The 24,817-nt window shown below is 36.7% G+C and overlaps 1 protein-coding gene across 9 annotated transcripts in view; it reads left to right on the forward strand.

Annotated features, from left to right (window-relative positions):
- The window catches only part of ZNF385B (zinc finger protein 385B), a 176,698-nt gene that overhangs the window by 132,440 nt on the left and 19,441 nt on the right, over positions 1–24,817 (forward strand). For all 9 annotated transcript variants that reach the window (XM_068138445.1, XM_068138447.1, XM_068138443.1 and 6 more), the window contains 2 exons: positions 1,141–1,251; positions 16,056–16,218. In XM_068138445.1, the coding sequence (XP_067994546.1) occupies positions 1,141–1,251; positions 16,056–16,218 (274 nt within the window). The remainder of the gene's footprint in view (positions 1–1,140; positions 1,252–16,055; positions 16,219–24,817) is intronic.

Here is a 24,817-nt window from a genome sequence, read left to right on the forward strand (position 1 = left end):
AGAGGCCAATTTTTGCCCTATCCTCCTAAGAATCCATTTCTGATCTTAAATAAGGGTGGAGGACCATACATGCACAGATGCTCATAGGATAATTCAAGTTGAAAGGGATCTCAAATGTCATCTGGTCTATCCTACAGCTCAGAGCTGTGAGATCAGACCAGATATTCTCTTTTATTTGAACTAGAAAAATGTTCAGATCTTTTTGAGTTAGGAAATTAATTTCAATCTGTATCCATGACACATCAGGAAAAATTATGTATTATGCTTAATTGAGGCCTCAAGGCAGTAGCAGTTATAAACTGTTTCCTTAACATTCAGTGCCATTCCCCAGCTCCTGCAGTGTTAATAGCAGAACTCTGTACAATCTTGAGGCTATTCTAAACTGCTGACCAACAGGAGTACTGGTATTTAGCAAAGATGGAGTTAGTTCCTGGTTTCTGAAAAACTCAGTCAAATGTAGGAGTGATATATTCAGTGCTTCACTTATCTCACATTTTTCATAGTGATAAAATGTTTTCTTAAATGTGGTTAACTTCAGTATCCTTTCCTCGTGCAAACACTCTCTGTGCTCCTCTGAACTTAGCCTTCCCATGGGATCTGTCATTAATCCATTATGCACAAAGTTTGATGATTGTGACCTTTTTCCACAGGAACAGATGTTTCTAATGGAATAGAACCAGCCTCTTACAAAGAGGTCCCTGGGACAGAATATTTACAAATAAGTGCTAATGTATATCTCTGATCAGAAAAACAGAGAAAAACAAGAGTGATTTGTTAAGAGGAAAAAGTTGTTTCTTGTAATAGAATACATGGAATGTATCTGTTGAGTCAGCAGGTGATTGGGTAAGCTGTCCAGGAGGCTTTTTGCACTCCAGATACAACAGTGGGGCCCTGCAGCACAAGGATGTGCAGAGTTGGGGGAGATTGACAGCAACAATGGAGTTGCCCTTTCTTCTTAAGCTCTGACATGTTACCAATTCCCTAACCTGTGTTAAATATAACTATTATGAGGGCTGAAATTCTATTTCTTCCTGTTTATCTAAAAACAAAAGAAAAAGCTTCTAGTAGAAAATGCTATTTTTCATTTTCTTCTGTACTGTATTGCCCTGAAAAGTTGTAAATGGATTGTTTGTTCTCCAGATGGATCCTGTGCAAAAAGCAGTCATAAACCATACATTTGGAGTGTCTATTCCCCCAAAGAAGAAGCAAGTCATTTCCTGTAACGTCTGCCAGCTTCGATTTAATTCTGATGTAAGTATTGGCTGTTTTAATTTTTTTTTGACATTCAGTATAATTAATCAATTAATCTAAACCTTTTTTCCCCCAAACAAATCATTCCAGTTCTGCCTGCAATCTTAGCCTGATGAGCTGTTTTGTTTGCTTAGAGGTGGAAGCCCATAGAAGTATCTGGATCTGGCACAGTATCATCCATTGACAATATCCCATTTGACAGTCCAGTAACCTTCAAGACATGCTGCAAAAATATTTACATGTTCTTTTTTTTTTTTAAGTAAAGGCAGGGAAGCAGACAGAAAAGCTTCCCTGTAAGTTCTCCATGTCACACTCACTCTTCTTTTGGCAATGTTAGGTTAGCAGTTGGACTTGATGACCTTGGAGGTCTTTTCCAACCCTTATGATTCTTCCAGATGAAATGCCTTTTTTCTGTTGTTCATACATTCCAGCTGACAATATGTTTTTAGATTTCTTAATAAAGTCACTCTTCCTGTAACTTTCATTTAGAATAAATCTGTGCATTTACTTCTAGCTGTCTTTTGGAATACGATAAATTTCAAGGAAACTATTTTCTGAGATGTAATTAAAAAACCATACATATTGCATAAGAGTACATTGACTAATATATTTTAAATATATATCAAATTAATGATTTTCCTGAAGATTAAAGACTTTTAAAAAAAAGCCCTATGCCTAAGAAAATGATAACCTTTGACAATTCAAAAATATATATGTGTTCTTGGAGACTAGTTGAGAGTGTCATTAAGCTAAGAAAAAAAACACCTCAGATATTTTATCTCGAGTCTAAGAACAAATTCTTAAGTGATGTGTTAATATTACATATTTTGCTGTTATATTTTCATTGTAAGAAATAGTTTGCAGACACCACCTGAAAGCCTTTGAGTACTCGGTTCTCCTAAAGATTTTCAGTAAGGCACCTATGCCTATTACTCTGATTTTCTCTGCCTCTCTCATCTCACTTTGAAAAGTGTCTTGTAAAGTGATTTTCCCAGTTTGGCTTTCTTAGCTAGGCTGGTAAGAGTTTTGAAGCAGTGCTGTCTTACATTCAAATTGATGTCTAAATCTGTCTCTTTTGGCAAGCTTATTAAACTTCCTTTGAAGTGGGAATATCTATTTAGATAACTGATACTAAAAATGGTTACTTAAAATTTAGTTTACTTGTCTTTCTTCTTTAAGGTGAGAAAAATCTTTCTGCTCTCATATTTGGTTCAAGTACCTCCTTTTACTGATTTAAACAAGGAACAAATACAGTTGTTAAGATCCAGATCCAGAGAGATTTTTGCTTATGACATTACTTCAGCACAAGGGAGGGAACTCTTTCCTCTGCTGAGGTCAAGGTCCCTCTGATGATGGGCCTGTCACTAGAGGAGTTGCTCACTTTGTCTGCACTGACATTCAGGTGAAAAAACAGCACTTCAGGCACACAGACAGCATGACAATCTATTGGCTCAAAATAAACATAAAGAAATAAAAGCTGAAATATGATATTTTGTATATCTGCCAACCAAGCAATTTTTCCTAGCTAGACTTACTCACAATGTAGAACAAAAAGTGCATATTGTATTCTGCTTTCAATAGTGCCATCACAAAAGCATGATGGATTATAGCTTTGTTTCTTCTTCTGGGGCAGGTGTATTCATACAGTGATATGCTCCTTTCTAAATGTGATCAATATGCTCAGTTCTAGTTACTGGAATATATCATTGTCCTTTTGTGATGGATGGTTGTAAGAAAAGATGAAGCATCATGAGTATGTCACTGTTAGTGATAAATTCAGATCCTTACTTTCTACAGAAATTTACTTTACCAGGACTTTCAAAAACAAACTAGAAATTTGATTTTAGAATGTGCTAAGGTTCTTTTAGTACCAAAAAATACTTAAATATGTGTTTCATAAATATTTCATAATCACAACATACAGGAATACTTGGAGAATGGGTTTTCGTAATATAGCACTTCTATTTTAGAAGCTAGCTATTTTTTCATGGGATTATTCAGCTTTTCCTGGGTAACTTACATAAGATTTTAAATCTTCCCTCCAGGTTCAGTCTATTCACCTTAGAAGATATTTATCTGAGTGTGTGTTGGGTTTTTTTCACTTGAGTGAGAACTTACTTTATTCAGATATTTCTCTGCATTGTAATTTCACTTTGGTAGTGATAACATCCTTTTGACTAAGTTCTGCAGAGTCTCCTAGTTCTTTCTTCGTTTATTAAGAACTCCTACACAGAAATAAAAATTTGAACTTAGCTTATATTCTTCTTTATTTTCCTTGTTACAGTGTGAAATTATGCTTAGAGGGTGGAATGGTCTTTACAATCCATTCTGTGTGTGGATTTGGGGAAAGGAAATCAGATACTTGTGAACCTTGTAACTGTTGAATCTCAGTGAATCATAGCCACCAATGTAACATCCTGAGAATGTATGGAGAGCCTTTCAGATGGCATCAAACTGTGACAACCTGCATTAAAAGCTTGAGCATAATACATTACAGAATTAGATTTGTAGTACAGCCACTTCACATTTGCAGTTTTTATTGGCTCTGCAAGGCTGATGTACTCCTTGTTGATGGGCATTTTGTTCCTTTGAACTTCGATTGACCTAAATTATGCAAGCAAATGAAATAAAAATGACAGAAGTAAGCTGTTAAATATTTTTCTTATTTTTATATTCATAACTGAAGTTTAATTGCATGCTGTTTGAAGATTCTGACCTGATTCTAGTACTGCTTTATCTGCGACATGAGTAACCAATGGATATTTATCTGTGAGAAGAAAATTGTTGTTGCCGGCAGTGTTTTCCTTACCCTGTGGATACCCTCTGGTCTGGCTCAATAGACCAAAAGATTCAGACCAGTCAATCTATGGTTGTCAAATCTTCCAATAAATTAATACTGTAAATGGCAAAGGTTTCTATTTTCCTCTGCTAGTGTATTTCCAGGTTTTGCTTTGGTGAGAGAGTTTTGCCATTAGATTTAGAGACAGATCTGCAGCTATCTGCTGGAAGAGAAAATCTGATATCAGGGATGGAAGGAAAGTTTCAAGTAGGTTGTTTCCTGAACTCTGAATTTTTCAGGATCTCCTAGTCTCCTGTAATTTTAAAACACTGTTTAAAAGTACAAAGCAAGTTTTTAAAGTACAATATGAAGACTCTACATTTGGTCTAATTTTAGCCTGATCTGTTTATTAACAGAGAAATTATGGGGTGTGACTCATACTCAGACATTCGGCATTGTAATCTGTTACTTTCTAGAATTCATTAGCCACAGTTTGGTCAATTTGGAAGTTGTGGGGTTTTTGTAATGAACTATTAGAGAAGCATCTTGAACACCTTTTCTAAGTTTTGCCAAGTACAGAAGAGATCACTCAAAGACTTGAGAAACAAAAAAATACAGTCACCTTTGTGAAGTAACAGCAAATTACAATTGTTATAATAGTTTGTACTATAAGGTTGTTGAATGGGAATTTTATCTATAATAGCAGTATTGACCTGACAACAGTGATCACTGAGGGTGCTTCAACAATATTTTTCACATTATGCAGTTATGAAGCCCTAGCTGGTACTTAGTCTGGAACTGAGTGCCTAAACCTAAGTGTTTTGTTTTCCAAGCTTCCTAAGCATCTGGGGCATGCACACCCATCTTACTGACCTGGCAGAGGACCTGCAGCTGAAGGTCAGGCAGGACACTTAAGAGCATCTCAAAATATACTAGGTGCCTGTTTCTAGGCTGAATTCCCACTGATTAGCTTTGCAAAGCAGGATTTAATGAAGAAATAGTGTTAAAAGAAATACAAGAAAATTAACTGACCTCAAGATTATAAGCAACAATTTAAGGGACACAACATGATAAAAGAATGAGGAAGGAACAGAGAAAGAACTTTGCCCTCAAACAATTTTTAATGATGGTAGATACCAGGATTCAGCTGCTGTTAAATTATGTTGGAAATTTCAATTTGGGAAGGATAGCATTATGAGGATTGGTATCTGATGAGACTAATTAATCAGAATAGTAAGTGGGGTATTACTTTAGCCTGCTTATACTTTATTCTTGTATGCAGGGGACCTTATTTTTGCTGGGAAAATATTCTTTAAAAAATAAACAACAACAAAGTAACACCATCCATTAATAGTTACAGTTGGATTTGCTCCAATATATTAGAATAAATACAGATGTTTCATCTTAGTATCAAATTATCTATTGACACTATTTTATCTTTTCATTTATACATGGTGATGAAACAGTATGTATACTGGTCCAGCAATTAGTGTGTCAGTAAAGTTCAAGCTACGGTGTTCTGTAACCATCCAGCTCAGAAAAAAAAAAAAGTAATAAATATCTCCATTACATTTGCTACTACCAGAGACCACGCAGCAGTAGAGGAAGAACCCTCTTCTTGGAACAGATTGTGATAGTGAGTCAGACTTTATGCTTGTTCAAAGACCACCAGAGCAAGGCATGTAACTGCATTCCACCAAGAGGAAGCAAGATCTGCTGAGAAAGATTCAGTTTAGCCTTGGATAAAATATTTTTTCCTTTTAAGAATTCTAGGATTCCTTCCAAACCCATGGTATATCTATGTGGAGTACAGATAAGATTTGCTGAATAAGTTTTCACATTATTATATAGGTCTGGCTTGTTGATATTCATTATTTGTATTACAGACATTCTAGCAGCAATAAGAGGCAGCTTCAGTTTGCTAAATCCTTATGCCCCTGTAAGAGGGTCCAGTAGCAATAGAGCAAGGGGGAAAATGGCTGATTTCTGTCCAACATTAGAATCCTTCACTGCCTGCTCTTGGCTTGTCCTTTCTTATTCTGTCTGGCCACCAGATGAATGTGCAGCATCTCCTGCAGCTGCTGTGTGGCAAAGTGTCCCTCTAGCAGCTGTGGAGCTTTGGCCAGACTGTCAATGAGATGTCTGTTATATTCTGTTACAATGTCTGACACTGTAGAATGCAGACATAAGAGAAAAAAGAGTTGTAAGAATACCTGTTTGGATTCTGCAGAACTGACTTTTTTTCCTCCACATCTATGAATCATCACCTTATGTTCAAGTAACTTTTCTTTGATCTTCTCCCTCTTTGTTTTGTGTTTTGTTGGGATTTTTTGGGGGGGTGGTGGTGTCTGGTTTGTTGGTTGGTGTTTTGTTATGTTTGTGGTGTTGGTTGGGGGTTTTTTTGGTAGTCCACAGAGTTTTTGGAGCTTAGGTATTATACAGTGACAGTCCTGCTCCAGTTCCTTTCGTCAGCATCAGATCTGTCTGTGCTTCAAACACAATTATGTTATGCCAGCAGTTCACATAGGGTTTTATCAATTCTTTTTGTTTGGTAGTGTTTGGGTTTTGCTTTAAGAATAGAGTTCATCATCTGTTGATCACATCTAAAAGAAATCCCTGCTTCCCTCTGCACACTTATTGTTTCTTGCAGAAAGGTCTTTGATTGTGATACAGCCTGGTAGGTACGATCTAGTTGATAGGATATCATTAGATTGAAATAAACTTATGTTTGTGGAGTGTGTTGCTCTGTGAGCAATGACTGTAAGTTGATTGTGCGTTCTGGTGTCACCAGCCAAGACGTGGAAATCAAGTAAAAGCACCTTGTAGGCAGATCAGAAATGGCAGACATTACAGCAGAACATGAAGAGATGATGAAGGTCATATTATTGTTGAATGCATTTACAGTTAATAAAAATTATGTGATGGTAGTGACCATCTTTAAAAAAAAATCAAAACAGAAGGCATATTTTTGAAGTTTAGACAAGTATTATCAAATGTTAAGCTTGCAAATTTGAATGAATCATTCATGCTGTCAAAAAAGATAACACGCAAAATAATCAATAGCATCAAATAAAAATCTACAGAACTGTCATTGTCTTTTGTCAAATAGTTTACATTTTCCCTATAAATAAGACTATTTATATTGATTCTTTGGATATGGAAGGTAGTGAAGCAGATAAGACATAATTAAAAGCATAAATCTTAGGAACTTATGAAGGTAATTTTCTATTTTGTAGACAGAACTGACAAAATGATGAAAGTTGTTAGCTCCAACATGACAGAAATATTGCATGATTATAGGGTACAGGGTTATAATGTGCTGAAAGTTCTTTTCAAATAACAGCTATTTAACAGAGCTTTTAACTAAGTTTGCTTAGACATTTAAAAAATGGGTTGACTTCTTGTGACATAGCTGATCTTCACAACTTTTATATTTTTCTATGTCCTTTTCAAAGGTAATCTACCTTACCATTCAGAGCAATTTGATTTTAGAAATCTGTTGAAAACAGAACTGAAACACAATGCATAGCTTTGGTATAATAAAAGTATGAACACCTCAGTATTGCAAATTTCTTCTATTACATCTATCATTAACATCAAATGAGATAAAACTAAATTTTTCAACACCTCCTCCTAATTTTTCACTTCATGTAATTTTTATTAGAGTTATGATTCCAGTATAAATTCTTCTGCATTTATGTAGTCTTTTCATAAATATGCATACTCTTACAATGTAGTTTTAACCGGTAAGCTACATGTTCAAACATTTGGTAGACCTCTCACTGTCTTAAGAAAGGGAGCTTTGCAGTTTAAGACCTGCTGTGAATTAAAATGACAATACATTATTGGTGTAAATACCTTGGTGTTCTTCCAGTCTTGCACAATTAGATGCCCTCTGTAATAAGACCACTGCCATCACCCCCATGTCAGGAGAGCTGTCATAGGGACCCTGCACCCTTCATCAAACCATTTCTCCTTACTGCCTCGTATAATGCAATTATGGTTAGCCCTAGCTTCTTCCTCAGTAAGAGCTTTACCTGTAAAACCAATGATTTATTTTTTTTGGTACTTGTTACTATATAGCTGCAATGGAGTTCTGTATTTATCAGGAACTGTGGAAGTCATGGCATTGCTTAGATCCATGCTTTTACAAGCATATTCTTACTTATCTTCCAGAACTACTTAGTCATTATTTGTATCTTTCAGACACAAGTTCTATTGATTTCAAAATAAGCTTAGCAACTCAAGATATTGATAATTTAGGAGAAAGACCTGAATATTATGCGGATGTTGTAAGTATTGGCCATTGGAATGGGCTGCCCAGGGAGGTGGTGGAGTCACCATCACTGGAGGTGTTTAGAAAGAGACTGGATGGGGTGCTTGGTGCTGTGGTTTAGTTGATTAGACAGTGTTAGATGATAGGTTGGACTTGATGATGTCAAAGATCTCTTCCAACCTGGTCTATTCTATTCTGAAATAATTATAAAATTCTGTATTTATTATATGTCCACTTGAACTGGAACCAACTTAATGCACAGAAGTGGGCAGGTATACAGATGTTCAGATATAGTCTTTCTACAGTGTATGTTACAACTACATGTAGGACAAGTTAGATTTATTTGTATTTTATCTTAATATTATGAAGGAAAAAAAAAAATAAGATATGCAGGAAAGAATTAGCTTTGCAGATATTCCAGAGCAGAAAAGAAGTTTTCAGGATGATTACATATCTGTTAAGTCTTCCAGCCTATGTAATTAAACTGTTACTAGAGAAGCTTTTGTGGTCTTTTCAACAAATATTTTTCATTGGAGACTACCATTATATTGAATCTATGTGAATATAGCATTGGGGATAAAATTGCTGTTGAGAAGACTTCCCATCCAGGGCAGAATTCTTGCTTTAAAAAGATCCAATAGAAAGGGAGAATAGGATATGTGTGTACCATGGTAAGTTCTGTTTAGTTAAGGCACTCACCTAGTATTACAGAGCTTAAGTCATGAACCTGGGTTTTGCATGTGGATAATTCAATGTGTCCCTTTATTTCTGTATTTCTCCTTCCTGATGAAATACAATTAATCTTATACCTTAATTGTCAGCCTGGATAACATGGTGGCAGATTCAAATATTCAGCATAAGTGAGGCAGCAGTTATGCAGAATACAGAATTAACCAGGTTGTAAAAGACCTTCGAGACCATCGAGTCCAACCTATCACCCAACACTATCGAATCAACTAAACCATGGCACTAAGTGCCGCATCCAGTCTCTTAAACATTTTCAGTGATAGTGACTCCACTACCTCCCCGGGCAGCCCATTCCAATGACCAATCACTCTTTCTGTGAACAATTTATTTCTAATATCCAGCTTAAACCTCCCCTGGTGCAGCTTGAGGCTGTGTCCTCTTGTTCTGTGACAGGTTGCCTGGGAGAAGAGACCAACCCACACCTGGCAACAACCTCCCTTCATAGTGTCATAGTTTCATTCAGGGTTGGAAGGGACCACAAGGATCATCTAGTTCCAACCCCCCTGCCATGGGCAGGGACACCCCATACTAGATCAGGCTGGCCAGAACCTCATCCAGCCTGCTCTTAAACACCCCCAGGGACGGGGCCTCAACCACCTCCCTGGACAACCCATTCCAGGGTTTCACCACTCTCATGGTGAAGAACCTCCTCCTCACATCTAGCCTGAATCTCCCCACCTCCAGCTTCATTCCATTCCCCCTAGTCCTATCACTACCTGAGATCCTGAGAAGTCCTTCCCCAGCCTTCCTGTAGGCCCCCTTCAGATACTGGAAGGCCACAATTAGGTCACCTCGGAGCCTTCTCTTCTGCAGACTGAACAGCTCCAACTCCTTCAGTCTGTCCTCATAGGAGAGGTGCTCCAGCCCTCTGATCATCCCTGTGGCCCTTCTCTGGACACGTTCTAGCACCTCCACATCTAACTTCAGTTAGTGGTAGATGGAAATAAGGTCTCCCCTGAGCCTCCTCTTCTCCAGGCTAAGCAACCCCAGCTCCATCAGCCTCTCCTCACAGGGCTTGTGCTCGAGGCCTCTCACCAGTCTCATTGCCCTTCTCTAGACTCTTTCAAGTGTCTCAGTATCCTTCGATATCTTAAATTGAAGGGCCCAGAACTGGACACAGTAGTCAAGGTGTGGCCTAGCCAGTGCTGAATAGAGGGGCAGAATGACCTCCCTGCTCCTGCTGGCCACACTATTCCTGATGCAGGCCAGGATGCCATTGGCCTTCTTGGCCACCTGGGCACACTGCTGCCTCATGTTCAGCCTACTATCAACCAGTACCCCCAGGTCCCTTTCTGCCTGTAGCCGCTCTCCAGCCACTCTGCCCCCAGCCTGTAGCACTGCATGGGGTTGTTGTGGCCATTGTGTAGAACCCAGCACTTAGTTGTGTTAAATCTCATGTCACTTGGACTCTGCCCATCTGTCCAACCTGTCAAGGTCCCTCTGCAGAGCTCTCTGACCCTCTAACAGATCAACACCTGCCCCCAGCTTGGTGTCATCTGCAAATTTACTGATGATGGACTTAATCCTCTTTCAGTAAAGATATTGGACAGGATGGGGCCCAGCACTGATCCCTGGGGGACACCACTAGTGACTGGCTGCCAGCTCGATGTGGCACCACTCACCACCACCCTCTAGGCTCAGCCCTCCAAGTGTTGAGGGCCCAATGGTCTTATTTCCTTGAAGACCTATTGAAGGGCTACTTCAGCTAATCCTGAATAAATCTAAACAAAAAAAAAATCTTCGTTGCATGTGCATACATCCTGAACTGTTAGGCTTAGTCAAACCTGAATCAGATTGTCATTGAAGGGATCTGGTAGGTTAATAAATTCAGTTAATTAGTCATTCACACAGCAAATAGATTCTAGAATTCAGTCACTTGTGAACTGTCAAAATGAATAGTGCTGATTTCAAATACACTGTCAGTCATTGCTCCTGACAGGGATAATTTTCTGTAATCTTTTGTACTGCAGTCTTACCTGAATTTCAAAAATTTCTTAAAGGTAATACCACTATCTATGTATCTGGATGATCTGAATGTTTCCTGGTGTTCTCTCTCTCTATATATATGTATATATGCACCTAGATTTTATAAAAAATAAAGCTACTGAAGGTATTTTATGCAGTATAATATGCTTGTAATAATATAATATTTCTATTAAAAAACACATTTATGTATAGAGGATGTTTTTTATTGTTGTTTTATTAGATACAATCTAGTATGTAAGACTAACATTGTATGTAGTTGTACAGTTTAAGATCCTGATACTTAGATTTCAATCTTAATAACTTGGAGTTGAAAGTAGCAATTACCTTTGGATTTTAATCAAATGTAACATTTATATCACTTGTGTGTCTCAAATATCTTTTGAAGAGAGAAAAAACTTGTCCTTTGTTACAGCCAAGTCATCCTTCCTTATAGCATATAAGGCTTTCTTAAAAATCATAAGGTTTAGTTGGTTGGGATTTTTTTATTCACTACTTAAAGACTATGAATAAAACTAAAAATCTAGGTTGTTTAAAGAGAGGAGAAGCATCCTGGCACCATTTTAAGGTCTACAAATTTATAAAAACAATGGGAGAAAAGGGCATATTTATTTGTCAGTTACATTCTTAATTATTTGCAACTGGATTTAAAATGCAGTTTTTCACTAAGCCATGATCTTCCAAAGATTTACATGTATGGTTTTCAAAAGATATGTTGATCAAAGGGTAATGCTAGGCAAATGCATTTAAGCTTTTGCAGAATCTGGCCTGTCAGTACAAAGCTGTTTGTTGTTTTTTTTTGCATTCCGGTATCTAATGTCACATTTACAGCAGCTTAAAGCTTTTCCTGTTCATTATATCTTACTAGCCAGTGCTTGACAACTTTCTGTACTTTATAACAAGTAGGGTGATTCCGCTTTAAAATGTTTCAGTGTGTGCATGTGAAGCTGGTAGACCGTTATCAGTTTTAGAACTAAGAGGAAATTGGGTTTTTCTTTAGATAGGAAGTTATTTCATACAAAATATTTTCTTATTGCAGTTTTTCAAAGAGTGTCTTCCCTAAATTAGTGCTTCATTTGAAAATGTCCAAGTTCACTGGTGACATTTAATTATGACTATTTAAGCAATAAATTAAACTTCTTTTTTTTTTTGTAAATAAAAAAAATATTCTAATAAAACTGATTTGTGGTACATGGAACTGGTTAATACCTACACTAAATGCAGCCCTGTACACTGGAATAAGTTATTATGCAATTAAAAAGCATCAGAAAACATGAGTGCACAGAATTTCTTTAGGTTACATATCTTTATTTTGGCTTTTCCTAACATAAACTTTCTCAAATGTTGTTTTGGTCATATGGAATTTACATGACTTCATTTTGCTTACTTTAGTTAATGTTAATGACATCCAGAAAGTGTGTTCAGTATCTATTTAAAATATTGCATCCCAAAAAATAGTTACTCTTAATTTCATTTTATACTTTATTGGGGTTTTAGGTTAAAACTGTTAAATTATCTTTCTTTTATACATGTGACTTTTAAACCTTGTGTCTACAGAGCTTACTGCTGTGTTTGTGTCAGAAACAATTTAAAATGGAACTTGGAGCAAATACATTTGCTATTAGTGTGGTACTTGCATAAACATTATAAAACTAGGGTTAGTAAAGATCAGAACATTAATAACCAGAATAATTAATATCAGTAACAATCAGAATTTATGTTCCCACTTCAGATTCACATAGCCATGACTCCAGAAAGCTCCAGTGTTCTTTGCAACATGGTTACGCAGAACACGGTTCCATTTTGATGCTGCATTTCAGTTACCAATAGGCAATCAAATCAAATGATTTATCCCACAGAGGATTATAAGCAAACTCGCAACACCAGGTGTATCGAAAGAGTTAGAAAATACTCCTCTAACTTCATTTTGAAAATGTTATCTGTGTTTCTACTCACAAAAGAGAGAATAGTTGAAAGATCTTAAAAATCAAAAGTTTAACAAAATCCACCCACTGGAAGTTGAAAATAAATAAATTTAGTGTAGAAATAAATGGTGTATACCTCACTGACAGACTGAAGCGGTCAAAGAGTTTGCCAAAGATAGACTTTTCCCCACGCCTAGCTACTTTGAAATCAAGACCAGACAATTCTTTTTTTCCTCAAAGTTGTTCAGTTTTGCAAAAGGCTGGTGTTTTCACTACCTCTGCTTATAAGGCCAAAAGGTATTGCTATGTACATCTAATGTACAACAATGAATTTGATAGTAAAATGTTATAATAATTACAAAACTTCAATCAAAATGAGTCCGTTCAACATGTTTCAATGAGGCTTTGCTTGTGTTTATGAAAATCCTAATTTTAATTCTGCCTGGGCTTGTTTGTTCTCAACAGGTCTCATGTACACTACATGGGGATTGAATGAAGGGAATCAAAGACTGTAGTAGGTTATTACTGATATTGCAGGCATTATTATTGCAAATATCAGCAGAAAGGCTTATTATCAAGGAATTGACTTGCTAAGTCTTTCTCTTGAGTGCACTTATGTCTCATGTTATAGCTTTGGCCTCAGGCAGCATATGATCCTATCAACAGTACACATATGCGCAGAGCATAGAGTTCAAATATTTAAAGGGACATCATCAACTTGAGAATGATTGAGTAGAAAATCTCGTGCTTCCTATTATTTAAGATTAAAAGTATTGGAATAGAAAGGCTATATATACCTCTCAATTTTTGGCTTTGCTTTTTTTGTACACCATAATGTGTGGATAGTTTATTTAATTTTACTGAACACTCATTCTAGTTCATCACATTGCAACAGCAACCTTAAGAGAAATGAACAAAACAGCAAGGGTGGAGCGAGACAGGGTGAAACTCCTGTGCCTGTGTGAAGCCCATTGACATAACAGTGAACGGATCTTTGCTTCTCTACCCACATGCAGAACTGAAGAGGTCCAACACAGAAGTTGACAAGTGTCCCTTTAAGTAGTGCATGTAGTAGTAGTGGTATAGCTGTTTAGTTGTTTCTTTATAATCTCTATATTGTGTTTGTACATGTATTAATATTTCAAAGGTTTTAAAATCAAGAAATAGTTTAAAAGCAATTGATGACTTGACTCTTTACTGGTTTTGAAAAGAATTTTTTAATAAATAATCTCCATTTCAAAGGAGCTCAAAGTAAAACTCATCTGGCAGCTTTTCTAATTGAATGCTTGTTTACTGAAATCTCTCATAATAGAAAAGATGCAGCCACAATATGTCACATACAGTGTCCTTTTGAGGTGGAAATCACTGTGTTTCACAGGGTGTATAATCAGTTAAGAAGCTTCAGTATATACAAACCATTCCTATTTTAGTGGCAGATCTCCATCAGTTTTAGCAGTGCACAATTTTTGTGAGGGCTCTAACATACTGTCTATTCTCCTGTCTGGTCCAGCTGTTTCTACTCTTTAGACTACTCTTCACTTATGCTATGACAAAACTTTTATTACATGCTGTGTCTGTATTATAATGCATATTTCTGATGATCTTAAAACTATTTTCCATGTTATGGCAATATTCTTTATAGAATTCTAATGTCTTACATGTTTTAGTTGCTCTTTATAAACAGCATGTGACTTGTTTTATGGCTAGCTTCATTTGACTCAGTGAACTAAATAAAATAATCCTACTCGATTAAGAGAGAGAATGAGTTTTTGCATGAACATATTGAAAGTTTACTTGCACTGATGTTTCTATATGCCAGGTGCCAAGGTGTGGTCATCTGGTTACATGAAGCATGCTTTCTCTTGAGTGTTTTACTTTGAAATAAACTACAATATTAACTTTCTATAGTTAATATGTAACCTTCAATAGAGGCACCAAGTCCTATATCTTAAATACTTGTTTTAATTTTATTTGTAAATGCTAATAATGCAAAGCTATTGCTGAATAGCATAATGATAGGAAAATAGACTTTATTTTGTATAAAATTATGTTTCTTACTCATTTTTTTGGTAAATAAATTTCCTAAGAAGGAAAAAAAAGGAAAAAAACCATTAAGTGACATTTCAAAGCTATGGGCTTTGTATTATGCAGGTAGCATCTTAGTTTTGCACCTAACATAGTGACCTGATTTGTCAGGGCAGCTAGTTAGGTAGACTCAGCAACAATAATAGGGACTCAAAATCACTGCAAAAAAATAGGCATTTATTTGTCTGACTTTAGCTGTGCAACTTCATAAACACTGATCTAGCCTCTGAAGCTCATTTTAAGACAAAGATGAAGTAAACATTACATCTCAGTACGTATTTCTGTACATATTTCTGCTGTACTGTTTGGACAGACCAAGAAGAGTACATTATATATAAAGCACTTTATCCAAGTTCCTCTCCGTTGTTCAGGTTCCAAAAAAAATTATTAAGGCAATTTATAAAACAATCAAATCTGATGAGCATTTATTTTTCCATATTTTACTTGGAACTCCTGAAATTTACACATTTTGTGTTTCTTTATTTTAACCCTTCTTCCTTGATTTGATAACAAAATTATAATGTCATTAATTCCTGTTTCAATTGCTGTTAGTATGGTGATGAAAATACTTTTGTTCTAGCTGAAACAGAAGGAAAAATTGATTATTTGAAGCCACATCATGGTACCTCTTTTAACTAAAAGCAGTAGAGAGTAAGGTCAGTATCTGAAAGTTGAATAGCATCTTTCTCAACTGAATGTGTTTACATTTGTATAGTGCTTTAAATTTTTAAGCACCATGGAAGCACAGAGTTATTTTAGGAGTAAGAATTTTATGTAACCTCGAAGCCTCTTTTTCAAAGATACTGATAACATGTACCATTCATTAAAATCCTGTCTTTTGGATATATAAGAACTTACATCTGGGAAAGCTGTTAATATAAAGCTACTAAAATTTTCTAGGTCATATAATATGGTGCCTGTTATTGAAAGTGTCACTTTTCTGCCTTGTCATCCGTTATGTTATACAGAAGTACAGAAAAAAGTGAGCCTGATTTGTTCTCCTTTGTAGAGCCAGGCCGAGGCCCACTACAAAGGAAGTAAACATGCCAAGAAGGTCAAAGCACTAGAGGCAACGAAAAATAAACCCAAAGTTGGTTCTTCCAAGGACAGCGCAAAGGCTAACACAAGCTGCTGCACCACGCCAGTCACAGCCAACATCTCTGACAAATCAGGTCAATGAAAAGTTTTTGTTCTATACATTCTTTATTTTCTCCTTTTTTGGTGTTTGTATGAGAGGCTCTGGTTGCATGATAGTGATCTGTGACTTGTGTTTTCTAATTTACTATGCTTCTGGTACAGAATTAATTGGTGTTGATATTATCAAAGTGCTTTTCACATCTGTGAAATGTGGTGTCCCTGTATACCAAAATCTACTTTGTTTTTTGTGTTTTTAAACTTGTGAAATTTACTCTGATAAAGTGTGAGTGTTGTTCATAAAACAATAATAATGGATGTGGCTGGAGGGGCAAATCTGAGGTGATTGTATTTAGCTGAAGCACAAGAAACCTTTTTTAGTTTTTCCTTTCTGAATAAGACAATGTTGCTCAAACAGGAAAACGACTACAGAAATGAGGTGAAGCCTCATGGCATGGATATTTCCTGACTTCCACAGCTCATTGGTGCTTTTTTTCTTTCCATATTAGTAATCTGAGGAAGATCAGTAACACGAATTGCAGCAGAGCTACTTGAGTCTTTTTCTGTTCTGTCAGTGTTGTGTTACTAAATGAAACAGGAGAATTTGCTGAAGTTGCTGATAGTCTGAAATACAGTACTTGTTATCCAGGAGAAAGCATCTACTGTGGGTTGCCCAACTGTAGGTCTAATAGGCTGCTTCTGATAAATTTGCTTCTGCCTTGGTGGCCATTTATTATTCTCTTCACTGGAGCTGCCCACATTGCTTAGTTTCTTTCTTGGTTCATCTTAAAGCTACAGCTGCCTTTAAATTCACTACACAGAGGGTAAAGGGTTTTATTGGGGTAAGGGGCTTCTTTATCTAGGAGATGTGTTTTTTTGCACTATAATGAGGTCAAGAATTCAGGTCCAGTGTTTTGGGAATCTCTGGCCTTTCATCCTTGATAAAGGCTACCCACAAACCACTTATCTCAGTACACTCTTATCTTTAGGTAGACAATATTAGCATAACTTTACTAATTCCTCTTTCTGAGACCATCTTATCCTAAGGTAAGTGATGTTAGCCTAACTTTAAACAATCAGTCATCAATAGCACAATTCATTTTTATGCTCAGTAGGCAACCAGCAGATGTTATGTATTTCCTATCCCCCTCATCCACAATTTCAGTCTTAAAATAATGGTTGAACTTGTACTAGTTTTGGTATAGGGTCAGGGTCTTCCTGTGGATCATTACCATCACACCAAACATCTTCATCCCACATTTGAGATCCTTACAATGTATGGCTTTGCTTTAGAAAAGGGCAGAGGTAGCAACCAGTACATAGGAGTGCAGAGTATTTAGAATGTGTTTTAAATATAGCTGGGAATGCAATAGAAGACAGTGTCTGTGATCCCAGGCTAGCATAGTCTAGATGCTTACAGTGACGAGTCCTTTAGGAATGTATATAATATCTGGCTTGAAACATCAATCAGAGAGAGCTCTTTGAACATACTTCTAAATCAAAACAATTAGTTCAAAATGGAGCAGACAGATGATGTAGTATCACCTTCTTTGCTATTTGCTTTGATATAAAAGTCAGGAAGTAAATACAACTGTTTAAACTACTCGAAACAGTCAAAATCATGTTTCAGCTTATAAAAGTAAGACCAGTTAATATTTTTTTTCTGCTTTTGATTCATTCAGTATGCGCACTGTTTCCTTTGTGCTAGGAAGAGCTGTTTGTGAAATGATAGGTACGGGCATTTCAAGTTCAGTCCTCGTACAAATGAGAGCAGAAGGCTCTGCTACTTGAAATTTAGTGGGTGTAGAGAAACCCTTTGGATGCACTATGAAAACTCCTTTCTGTTGAGCTACAACAGCAATAGGCAATCTTATGCACCAAGCTAGGCCTACCTAGACCGTGTTTAAAATCTTGACACCTCTTACTGCTCTATTCTGTAGCTGTGTCTCAGGGCAGCTCAACAAGCCATTCACAGGATCATGGTGATGATATTCCAGCACATGAGCAATCCTATACTGAACTGATGTGTATGGCAAGTACAGCAGGAAAGGGATGCAACTGGAAAGCTGTTTGCCAGCTTCTCAATCCTAATCAGGCTTTGTAAGAGTTATTCCAGTCACTACAGATGTATAATTAAAACTGGCTGGAGGTTGATCTGAGGAGCATTGTCATCTTAGAGTGCAGTACAGTGTCTGACACCAAATTGGCTAGTTCACATTTTGAAACAGCCTAGGCATGTTGATGGACCTAATAAATGCTACTTGATGTCATGTAGGCATATGGTAATTAGTTGGGCTGTTAGATAGGACAGGAAACTCCAAACTTCATTAGACAGAATAGTTGATGGTGATGTCTTGTCTGGGGGGGTTCAGTTCATCAAGAGCTTTCTGTGGGTGCATTGACAACAAAACTCTATTTTTTCGTTATGTTCCTGAAGTAGAGTGCAGCATGTTGAACCACATTTACTTGGGAAGATGATGAGTTGGATTTCTCCAGCGTCCCAATTACCAATGCTGTTTATTCATCAGCTACCAATGAGGTGTAATGTCCCAAGAGACGGATCAGTTTGCATTTTGCAAGTCCTCCATCAGGACACTCCCTTAGTCATATTGTTTTCATGTCTTATTTTAAAAATCTTTCTGCCAGTGTTTAAATGCTAAGCTTTTCCGTATGCTTCTCCATGCTTGGAGTAATCCTAAAAATGATACCAGTTTTCTTGATAAAATCTCTGTTCACCATAACATTTATTCTCATTTGTCACCTTGTTTTCCACTCACGTTAAAGGAATGGCTTGTTTACATAGCTCAAATAAACTTTTTGAAGATAACCCTTCAGAGATAGCTAGGAAGTAGAGACACACAGCCTCCACAGCTGAATTCTTCTGAGGAATTCTAGGTTATTTGTTATACAGATATCATAACAGGAACCTCAAAGTTTAGGGTGTTTTTAGGGCATTTATTTTTTATATTTTGCCCAGGTCCTCAAAATTTATTGTGACAGTTGAATTTTGGAGGTGGGGCAGGGAGAGAGAGAGAGAGGCTTTAGGAAAGGAATATAACAAGGAAGTGTTTGGCTTGCTGTCCCCCAAGGCCAGTGAGCCATATTTAGAGTTTCTGTCTTATGCCCCTCAAAAAACTTTGTTGTTATGTCTGGCCTCCATCAAAAGGTACTGATGAGCCTTTTCAGTTCTTTGCATTTATGCTGGCATAAACAATGCTGCTGAAGTCATACTCTATAAAATAATTGTGCATCCATTTATGTGTGTTCAGATAGTGCCTGCTAAACACAGGCACATTTCTATAATATAAAAGCATTACATTATGGTCAGATAAGTAGTAAATTCAATCATATTCAGCCAACAAGGAGGGTCATTTCAAGGATTTTTTTTTCATTAAACGCTCTCAGTCTGGGAAGTTTTGTTCTCTTTTCATTCAATATTTCATCTGAGGGTCAGAGTATTGCTGCCTGTTGAAACTGCCCTGAAAATGGAGGTTAAGGCATAGTACAGAACTTGCTGATTGACCACAGTGCTTTTATAGTGGATAATGCAGAGCAGAATTAATATTAAATTAATTCATAAATTCATCCCAGATACAGTGTTGCAAGCATGATGCACGTATTTGCATGAACATTATATTAGCAGCATTATATTATATTAGCAGTAAAATATACTGCCAGTCGGACATTAAATGTCTGTATTTGATTTAGCAGTAAATAGCTTCTGGGCATTTTATGGTGGGTTATTTCAATGGCTGTCTCAGAAAGTTGCTGTTTGGTTTATGCTCTTAGGACAAAAGGTTAGCCAAAACAGTAATTAACAAATCAAAGTCCATTAAGTCATTATGATAGGTTACATCTTGAAATGCTTTCTTTCCTGTCACTCTTGCTGTTCATACTTTTAATAAGTGTATATTCAAGCCTCATTTTTCCATATATGCTGTACAACCACAATGGAAGAGCAGTTGTTCTGCACTTTTTGGTGTTGATAAAATGCTGGCAGCCTTCAGACGTTTCTTTGCCCTGTCTATAATAACACTAACTAGCACATATCAAATTCTGCTCTTTTACTGAAAGCTGATTATAGGTGCCATTAACTGAAAAATAAACTCTGTGGCTGACACAATTACACTGATGAGCTGTTGCAATTCCTGTTCAAATTTGAAAAGGTCAGTCTTTTCTTTCTTCAGTTATTATATCAATCAGAGATATGAGAAATAGGATTTGTTTTTTGGGGAAAAAAAAGTTTTCTTCTGCAGTAATTTATGCAGAACCTCTGCATCAGAAATGTATTGTAAGCCAAAGTAAGACTATATTTGGGTGCTGCGCCCTGTGCCTCGGCATTCATGTGTCCCGTACCATTAAAACTGTGTACCTCTATTACTTTTACTTGTTCCGGGTCTAAAATCTAGAATTTCATTGCTTATTTTTTTAAATTGTCATTCTTTAAATTATGCAAAGGTTTTTTTTTTTTCTTACTTAGGGGAGAGGTAAGATAGGCATTGGGCCAAGAAAGATTTGCTTTACTAATGCTGCTGAATGGTGGGAGCAGAGCCAGGGATGCTCTCAGCTACTAGGTTGTTTTTTAGCTAGATGTATGTGGTCATTGAAAGAATCCATTTATTTACATCAAATCTTTCAGATCCTCTTTTATATGTTGTAGTCAGGCATCTACTTTGTTTGTTTGCTCTGCTAATGATGTACCCATTGAATATCCAAAGATTTTTTTTCAATAGGATGATGACCAGAATTGAATGGTAGTAAGATTAGTATGCCATAATAAAAATTACTAGAAAATGTATGTCTGTATATTCCAGTAGAGGATATAATACCGGAGAGAGGGAACTACCAGAACTATTATGTACCACACAATTCTTTATTCATCATTGTTTTTACAATAATGGTCCTTCCAAAGGCTTGGGGCAATCCCCAATATCAATACAAGAAAAAGGATGAAGGGATTTAGAGTAGCCCTGTGTAGAAGGTCTTGGGAGTACCGGTGGATGAAAAGTTGATCATAAGATGACAGTGTGTGCTCACAGCCTAAAAAACAAATCACATCCTGAGCTTCATCAGTAGGTGAATGGCCAGCCAGATGAGGGAGATGATTCCATACCTCTACTTGGCTCCAGTAAGACCTCACCTGGAATGCTCTGTTCAGCTGTGTAGTCTTCAGCACAAGGCAGACATGGACCTGTTGTAGTGGTTCCAGATGGGATAAAATTATCAGAATTGTAAGACCTCTCTTACGAAGAAAGGCTGAAAGTTGGGATTGTTCATCTGGAGAAGAGAACGCTCCAGGGAAACCTTGTTAAACCCTTCCTATTCATAAAAGTGGCCCATAAGAAAGATGGGAACATTTATTTTATTTTTTTAGCAGAGCATCTTCTGATAGTGTGAGGTGGGCAGGGGGTGGATTAGATGTTCTTCAAAGGTCTGTTCCAACCCAAAGCATTCTATGACTATGTAACATACTATTACAAGAAAGAGTCCTTCTTGAGTCTTCAGGTAAGGAAATGGAGAAGGGAGAAAGTAACTGTCAAACAGAGTTGAAACAAATACCAGTTTCACTCATCTGCTTTGTGATTTTCCATTAGGAAGATTATCCATAAGTATCCTAAAAAGTGAGGGTTATATAATGAGATTTTGTAGAAATTGGAAATGAGAGAAATAAAATATCCCCTTCTATCACTTTAAGATGATTATTTTGATGATGAATTACAGCATTATTGGCCTAAGAAAATATTAATTCATGAACCAAGCCCAGGGGTTGTTTTTAGATGACTAAGAAATTCAAATCAGTGGAAGTTCTCTTTATTTACACAAATCTGAAGTTAGACCTTTAAATGCATTAAAATAGAAAATTCCCCAAAAAGACAGCTGCTGGTTTGTCAGTTTTTTAACAAGCCCAGGAGGAATAGCTTTGTCTGTACCTAATACTTTCATAAAGCTTATTAAATAAATATATTGCTGAAGAAGTAAGGCCATTCATTTGATGCCAGACATTTCATTTTCTCATATAATCAGAGAATAAATAGCAGAAAGCTGGTGATTACTCATACAGTTGGTAGCTGAATGAAGTTTTGTCTGTGTCCAGTTGTGCCAAAGTTAAAAGTTCTGTAAAATATCACTTAAAATTCTTCCTTTTCTCTCAGGTTTTTAATGAATTTTATCTCCAAATGTTAAAGAACAGGCCAGGCCAAATGCCCTTCCTTCAGGATGTTTTGGTTTTGCCACTCAATGAGATAAATGTTCTAGATTTTTTACCCCTTCCCCCCCCCCCCCGCCCCCCCCCCCCCCCCGGAAATCATACACATAGGATTGAAGAAAACCTTCTTGCTGGTGACTTAATTCTGTATTTCTCAGCAAATATTCAAGTAAAGGAAAAGACCTAGACCTCTGATAATTCACACTGGTCTACAGCGATTTCCATATGTTCAATAATGTGGTTTGATTTGGGGCTTTTTTAGGTAGGTGTTCTTTTTACTCATCTTTGGTTTTGTAGCATCAATGCAAGGAAAAATACATGTTGCTAGGGAATAGCAGGCAACTGTGAGACCAGGACGTTGATGAGTTAGTTTTGATGCAGGATTGTTAAGAGATCCTGAATCAAAAGCAAAAGTATTTGTGGCTGTGTATGCTTCTGAATATTTTCTAATTCTTAACCATTCTGCTTTCATAAAAACTAAACCCATCCAAAATTTCAAAAACAAACCTTTGTAACATTGCATCTTTAATCACTTGCAAATATTTTTGTACTCTGAAAAACTGACAGATTTCTTTGTAAGAAAAGTCCCTGGAGTCTTTCACCTACCAAATCAGAAATAAAATAGCTAAGAAATTAAGTATCAACATCACTGTAGTACCGTAGCTGAACAAGCAATATTCCTGAAATGCAAAAGGTACTTCAGCTTAGTCTGTTGGAGAGTAGTGATGCAGTTAATCAAATAATCAGTCTAGCTACAGAGTTCACTCAGTATTGCAGGGCCATCTAGACATTTCCTGATGTAGCTTCAGTATCTTGGGAAAATATGTTGTAGCTTATTTCAGTGCACATTTGTGTTTGAGATGAAAAGCTTTATAGCCTCCATTTGCTTCTCATCTTTGTATAGAAACAAAATTGGTTTTCTTTAGAATGTGTCAAGCAGATTTATTTCATGTAACAACCTTCCATTATATAAAACCTAACTGTTTTTCAGACAGGCCTGAAGTACAAGAAAGAGATTTTACAAAACTAAGGGTAGTCCAAGGGTTAATAGATACACTGCGCTGTCTGATTTGCATGTAGGTTTGCAGTGGAATTTTTCTAGAACAGAGCCCTACGGGTTTTTCAGCCTGATTTCTCAGTAGACTGCACAACTGGTGAGAATATAGGTATTTGTCTGACAGCCTTTAGAGTCTCATTATTCAGCAAATGTGGTGATAAACCAAAAAACATTTTGAAATCCCTTATCAGAGTTAGATAACTGCCTTAATGAGTGTCAAGAAATAATCTAATGCTCTTTGTTGGTGAGGTTTTTGAGTGACGCTGAGATGCAGGAGAGTGCTTGCAAATGCTGTTAGGATTGTGAGTATTGGTGACTTAACTGCATTCCTGTTATTGGCTTTATAACATGTATTACTCATAGTGTTAATCTTTTTCTTCATAAAAATGATAATTAATTGTGTGTGTTCCTTATTCTTTTATATCGGTGTGAGCCAGAAGAAGATAGGATTTTCTGACACACATGTTTTGAAACTTGATTTTCCTACTGGAGCTGCTGTCTGCCTTTCTATTCAGTAGCTTTTCTGCTAATATATTAAGGGAGGCCCTTCTCATCCTTCTATTACTTTGGTTATTGACTTTTATCCCTCCATATCATATTTCAGGGTCAAGAAATATACAGCAACTATTGTTTCCCATATGATGACTTGTGGGTCCTCTCTAGCTGCATCAGGCTTATGTCCCAGTGTATAACCCAGGATTTGCTTAGGCAGACCTTCAAGTCTAGTATGGCTATGTAAGCTTTCCCTAACATGACTTTATTTTGTCATGGTTTCTTAACATGTCCCTTAATTACTTTTAGCCAGACTTGTAACCTCTTTGGCTGTGATCTCTTTGCTTTCATGTTTGTAAATGCTGCACACTTGTTAAAATGTTTCTGTGATGCAGTTAAAGCTACTGATTCTTCTCTCTCCAAATTCTTCATGCCCTTCACTTTCAAAGATCTCCATACCTTTTCATGTCTTCTGTAACATACTTTCAAGATGCTGACTTGCCCTTACTACCCATCAGCCATTGCAACCAGCTTCCCAAACAACTTCCCACTTTTTGTGATTCTATTTGCAAAGACATTCCTGCAAACAGCTGCCAAATTTACTTCTGTTACTCTCATCTCTGAAAATTTCTTGCTCTGTGATGGAAAAAAACTCTGTGAGAAATTTGCATACCACACTGGTGCCTGTGTTGGTGGCTGGTTGCTGTCTCTTTTGTGACTTTATTCCTGTCTATAGGCAGCTGTGTTCTTCTCTCTTAAACTGAAAATGGGTTTATGTGGGGGTCACGTTAGGGTTCTGTGTGCAGAAAAATTACAACAACAAGGACAGATGATAGATTTTAGTAATATCAGCTGACTTGCCTCTTTTCAGCATTGTCAATAA

This window comes from Melanerpes formicivorus, unplaced genomic scaffold (genome assembly GCF_026170545.1).
Source record: "Melanerpes formicivorus ecotype bairdi unplaced genomic scaffold, bMelFor1.0.p_v2 SCAF_5, whole genome shotgun sequence".
Taxonomy (NCBI): Eukaryota; Metazoa; Chordata; class Aves; order Piciformes; family Picidae; genus Melanerpes; species Melanerpes formicivorus.